The 6,408-nt window shown below is 37.8% G+C and overlaps 1 protein-coding gene across 1 annotated transcript; it reads right to left on the reverse strand.

The window, feature by feature from the left end:
- Nucleotides 1–1,660: 1,660 nt before the first annotated feature.
- LOC112025163 (protein KINESIN LIGHT CHAIN-RELATED 1) lies at nucleotides 1,661–5,765 on the reverse strand. The gene is given in 4 exon segments (XM_065765212.1): nucleotides 1,661–2,030; nucleotides 2,033–2,141; nucleotide 3,720; nucleotides 3,989–5,765. Coding segments are annotated over 4 exon segments (1,938 nt in total). The 5' UTR covers nucleotides 5,689–5,765; the 3' UTR covers nucleotides 1,661–1,902.
- Nucleotides 5,766–6,408: the final 643 nt, after the last annotated feature.

Genomic DNA, 6,408 nt, shown 5'->3' on the forward strand with positions numbered 1-6,408 from the left:
TTTTTTGGTTTTGGGTTGGACATGTTGGAGATTTTAACAGGCAATTGAATAGTTATATAAATAGAAGAAACGAGTGTAGAGTGATTTTAGGCCGAAATCATACATAGTGAGAAAAGTTAGACACAAATGGATCGCTGAAATTTAGGCATGGGTTAGAGAATCATTGCTTAAACATCTAAGAGTTGATTAGATCGTCCATGTTCTACTTCATGAATGAGAATGATTGCTTTTATTCTCCTTTAATCAATAGTTGGACACACACACAATGGAAGTCAGAGTAGACGGGACCTATACAATGAGTAACCATAAATGAAATCATTAGAAAGGTTTCCTGGAAATGGTCTCCAATATCTTCCTTCTTGTTAGCAATTATATTAACGTTGGTAAGGTGCACAAGTTATGATATAGGTCAAGTTTCAATTAATTATGGCATAACATTTCCTGTGTCTCAGATTTTTTTTTTTTTTTTTCCCTTGAAAAGAATGGAGGGGGGAAAACAGAATGAGAAACAGTGTGTGCGCGCGCGCGCACGTGTTAATCTCAATTTAACATTCTCAGAAAAAAAAAAAAAAAAAACTCATTCTCCAAATCCCTGCATGTTGCCTTTTTAAGAATTGGTCATCAAATATACTCAAGCTAATCTGCTGAGGTTTAAACATTGATTTTTATCAAAAAGTTATATCCATACCCAAAGCTTATCTTTGTGGAAAAAGATCCACTAAAATTTTCTTAATCGGTATGTATTAATAATTATGTTTCGTTTCGACACTAAAAAGAAAATAAGTTGTCAGCATATCTCAATTTTCAAAAACAGTGATTAATAATCAATTTTTCCTTCTATATTTCCCCCGGAAACAAATGAGAAGTGAAAGTAACAGAGCAGATGTATACTAGACAACATCATAACTAGAAACATCATTAAGATATTCCAAGTGATATCCAGAATTCCATTATCATTACCAATGATGTTTCTCTACCTCTCAAAATAATCATAGCCAACAAATGGGTCACAATCACAACCAAAACCAGACTGAAGCACGCTTGGCATACAATCCATTGCTGTCCTACCAGACACAAAAAACAGTGGCAATGTGGCGCAGAGCAGTCATTGAGGAGTCTCATTTAAATTTATGTAGTAGTGCCAAGTAAGAATCCACTGGCACTATTTCAGAATTTACTCCTATCGCCCGAAACCACTCATGCTCTGGGTAAGACTAAGGTCAGACTATGAATTAACCCACAGGATACGACCCCCTTTCCCCTTTATTTCCTCAAGTATTGGTTCCTTAGAGAGTCATCCCCTTCCCAGAAAAATTTCTTTTTTCGGGTAACCAAAAAAAAAAAAAAGGTGAGACTCCACTAGGAGAAGTACATTACTCTGATTAGACTCCTGACATTAACAATGAACTTTCTTAAACTGTCTTTGCAATGCCACAAATAGCCCTATGAAAACTTGATACTGCATGTAGTGAAAGAACCCTCAATATAGTTTTCAAACTTCAGTCACCAGTCAGATCCGTTTGCAGAGTCACAAAATGTAATGCGAAAAGTTCATAGAATGGCAGTAATAACACGAAGTAGTCTCTCTTATTATATGATTTTCAGCATCATTAAGATTGGATTCATTTTGTAAACATCAAGGCTGGAATGAGCAGAGATGAAAAAAATAGTATACTTTCAAATTTCGGTAACAAAAACCACTAAGTACGCTACATATAGGCACAACAACAGGTTTCAAAAATAGCAAAATTGAGTCACTAGCTACATACATACTTTTGAGTATATCAAAAGGCAACAACTGGCCCTCAAAAATTAGGGGTAATGCTCAAAAAAAAAAAAAAAAGGTAATACCGTGCAACAATGTGCTAGATTATGTAAAAGATCAGTTTAGGGAAGGAGTCTCTAATTTGTGCTGGATAGATTTTGACTAACAGGAATATCAGGTTCTGAGCTCCTAGAAGAGACACTAGTGTGAGGTAAGGGCAAGGCCTTCACAGGATGATTGTTGGGGGATCCACCTCGGGCTTTTTTCTTAGTTGTTCGAGAAGTCGATGGGCTTCTTTGAATTCATCTTCTGCACTGGAGCCATGGCTTTCCCAAGCATCAATAACCTGCTGCTGGAATTCTATTGCAAAGCATAGCTGCACAAAACAAGAGGCAAATTATCTTCATAATTTCAACCCTAATGTCATAGATAAAAAGGGGCAGGGGGGAGTCTCTTAAAAGCTTCATTTCATGGTTTTTTATTTTTATTTTATTTTGGGGGGGGGGGGGGGGGGGGAGTTAGGTAAATTCAAGGATAAGGAATTTGTGAATCTTTTTTCATGTTATTTAACCGCTCCCATGATGAATACATGCATGCAGACATGAACATTTGCTCTGAACATCTATGCATTTTTGTACTAATCTTCACTTAAATACACAATGAGCAAATGATAGGAAATCACCAAGATAAGGTGTCAAAAGAATATGGATTGCTTAACAAACCTTATTATATTGCAGTTTAATATTGCAATAGAAATAGAAGAAATCAGTGGATATAGAAATGAGCCATAGATTTTTTTCCTTTTTCTTTATTATATTATTTTTTTTGGGGGGGGGGGGGGGGGGAGATAAGAATAAGCCATGAAAGAAGAAAGTTAAGCAAAACAATCAAATTAAGAATGCTGGATAAAATCTGTTAATTCGAATGAAAGTTACTCACATATCACGAATCTCTGAGAGAAATACATTATCAGACATTTCTAGCTTAAAAAATCCACTAAATTGAATACTAGTCATAGAGCGCAGGCCACATGTATGAGGAAGATATGCATAACATACTAACAATGCAGGCAATACAACTCCTATCCTTGAAGCATCAGTTTTTCCCCACATTGTTTTTATTGGCAAGTTACGTAGGCACCCTGTGAGTTTAGTGGATTTTTTAGCTGTCAAAGGAAGCACATTTCATTTAAGCTAGGGCTCATTGGCATAGCATCAGGTTGTTGTAACTAAAAAGCCTAAAGCAATGGTGATCATGACATGCACATTTGAGGAAATGGTGTAATTTAACACAAATTGAAAAGTAGCAAGGGAAGAAAATTCAAGGATCTTTAATTTAATAAAAATTTAGAAAACTAATTAGAAAAAAAATTACATGGGAGTAAATATTTTTCAAATTTTTAATCTGAGAATACTAAGCAAACCCTAAATTGATGGAAACAAAGGAAACAATGACACAAAGGTTGAGGCTTCAAGCACTCTGTATTATTGGATGGCTGCATAAGTGGTCATTCTTTCTCTAAAATGCAGGACCTTGGTGAGTCTCAATTAATTATAATAACAAAAATGACGTACATTGCATTTGGGACCTACCTAGGTACTAACATTCCTCCTTGTGAACCATATATGGTTTCTCTTTTTTCTTTTTTTTTGATAAGTAAACAATCAATGAAAAAAAAAATTGTATTTGGTAATTTAACAGAAAAGATAGCATTAAGGCTTACTCAAATGCATATTTTGGAAAGGAGGGGGGGAAAGAAATTAATTAATTAATTAAAAACAATCTTTTCAAGACGTTTTTGTTTTGTGGATTTTCTAACACTAAAATACCAATTAGCATTCATGTGAAAGGCTTTTTAGTGTCCAAATAGGTCTTATGTGCGTTTCCTTTGCTATTAGTTAATAGAGATCACTAAGGGTCCAAGTTACAACAAATTTAAAATTATAGGGTGCACACTTGATGAAACCAAATTTTGGGGTTTAATTTAAAACGGATGTGTGTGTGTGTGCGCGCGCGCGCGTTTTCCTACAAAACTGCTCATTCTATATTGCACAGATGAAGTTTCCCTTTGATATCAGCCTCAAGGAAAGGAAGTTATAAGACTTCACAGAATCAAAAAAGTCATCCTATTATCTAATATATTCAGAAATGCAATGCGATTTCAATAACCAATTAATTAATATAAACACACAAATGAAACCAGACACCAGGAAAAGAATTCACCTTCCAGTGGCAGCATAAGCTTTTGAAAGGTTCTGACATGCCTCAATCGAATCTGCATGATGAGGACCAAGTGATACATCCATGATGTCCTTTGCAACGGCAAACATCTGTGCAGCTGACTGAGGTCTATCTAACTCCAAATATGCTGCCCCCAAATTGTTGTAGATATAACCCACGCCAAAATGCCTGGAACCAAAGCTTTCCTTCAACCTTTCCGCTGCACTCTCCAAGTAAGGAATAGCCTGTTGCACCTTGCCTGTCAACAAAAGCAACCATCCTATTCTTGCAGAAACACTTCCTTCAGAGTGCTGTTCTTGCGGAAGCCTCTCAAGCATAGCCAATGTTCTCTTTAACAATGAAATTGCAGTTTCAAACTCATTCATAGTTTCATATTGCATCGATATCTCCGAGTATGCCTCGGCAACTTCCACTGGAGATGTCGTCTCTTTCTTGTCAAGAATTCCACAAGCAATCTCCAAACACCTTTTCGAGTCTGCAAACTTTTCCTGATGACACATCGCTTTTGCCATTGAGATAAACACCATTGCCCGAGTTTCACTATCCTTATCCATCTCCTGAACAACCCCCTTCAAAGACTCAATTGCAGAGTCATACTTCCCCAGTGCAATCTCCATATTAGCAGCATCAATCTTGGCACGGAGTAAATCAGAACTAAGACCCCAATTCTTCAAAACCTTTTGTGACAACTGATTCTGCTCCAAAGCCATCTTATGCTCCTCCAACCCAGTATAAATAACCCCAAGAAGCCTCCTATCATGTGCAACCTCCACCGAATTCTGTCCCAATTGCTTCTTATGTATCTCCAACGCCTTCATGCAATATGGCAAAGCCTCCTTAAAGTTCAAAACTGCAACATATGCTTCTGCCAAATCCCGGTGTGATTTACCCAATTCCCTACTATCTTTCTCAAAAGTCGCCTCCTTAATCTCTAAACACTTCCTAAGATTCCCAAGAGCCTCCTCTCTCCTCCCCATTGCCGTCTTCACATTGGCCAACTCAAGCTGCACTGCATGAAGAACCGGCATAACATCCTCACCACTAAAACCCTCTTCCTCCAACCTACCCAACAACCTATTAGCCCTATTAAGGTACCCCATACTATCATTAAACCTTTTCAAGTTATAATTAGCAGAACCCATCAATTGCAAAGTCATGGCTACAAGTAAAGAAGGTTTATCATCTTTATCCAAAGCTTTCAAAGCTCTACTAGCGAAAGATAGAGTCTTTTCAGGGTCCTCACCTTCTTGGTCAAATTTGAGGCCAAGTTTCAAGGAAGCCAACCCAAGCTCTCCCTCATCAAAAGCTGACTCCATGTCCTTAAAAGCCTTGAGCATTTCCTCAGTGGTTTTTGCAGACTCAAAAGCCTCTTCAAGCTCAGCTTTTTGTTTGACTTTTCTCTGCCTAGAGGACAATTGGGTTGGTCTCTCAACAAGAGTGTCCATATTTCGAAATGGGTTTTTTCTAAATTGGTTGGGTTTGAAGAATAAGACATGGGTTTTGACGCAGGGCTTGAGATGGGTGTGTGAGACTAATGGTGAAGAAGAAGAAGAAGAAGAAGAAGAAGAAGAAGAAGAAGGAGAAGAGGGGTCAGAAATGTAATTTCTGAAAAGAAAAGGGGCAAAGGACTGTGGCTTATGACGAGAGATGTGTGAGAGATATGAGATTGGAGCTTTTCTCATGGTGTAGTTGGAAAAGTTTTTCTGGGATTTAGATTTGCTTTGGTACTGAGCGTTTGGGATTTGCGTTGCTTAAGTTAAACCCTCGCAGAGGTTTTTCCCGTGCAATAGGACAAATCCCAGCCTTCCATTTAATCAAATGGCTAATTATTTTGACACCTCACCCGTCTAGGTTGGCAATACGTGTCTCACTTTCTGTACTTTACATTTCAGTTTCAGCTTCCCAAAATTTGAATTTCATTGAAACTCTTTCTTTTCTCTCTCTCACTTCAACCGGGCGGGTTCTCTCTCTCAACCTCCATGCTCTCTACCTCTCCGTCAACCAGTCATCTCCACTTCTAGCATACCCAACTCAGACCCATCAACAAAAACAATAATTCACCATCTGAGATCCTGACCCCTAAACACTCGTACCTAGATCAAAGAGAGAGTAAGGGTTGGGGTTTGGAGAGAATCAGGTGTAGAGAGACGTTAATGCTTTTCAAACCTAGATCAGAGAAATTAAGGGTTAGGGTTTGGAGAAAATCGGGAAAGAGAGAAGTTGATGCGTTTTCAGGTTTGATCAATGGAGGGAAATGAAATTAAGAGACAGAGAAAGAGAAAGAGATTGAGATTGAGATTTTGGTCAAAGGAGAGAATAAGGTGGTTGTGATGAGCCAGCCTTGTCGATTTGGTTCAGAGGGAGATCACCACTTGGTAGGTTTTCTTTTATCTCTATTTTTT

The sequence above is a fragment of the Quercus suber genome, unplaced genomic scaffold, assembly GCF_002906115.3.
Source record: "Quercus suber isolate HL8 unplaced genomic scaffold, Cork oak 2.0 scaffold_615, whole genome shotgun sequence".
In the NCBI taxonomy this organism is placed as follows: domain Eukaryota; kingdom Viridiplantae; phylum Streptophyta; class Magnoliopsida; order Fagales; family Fagaceae; genus Quercus; species Quercus suber.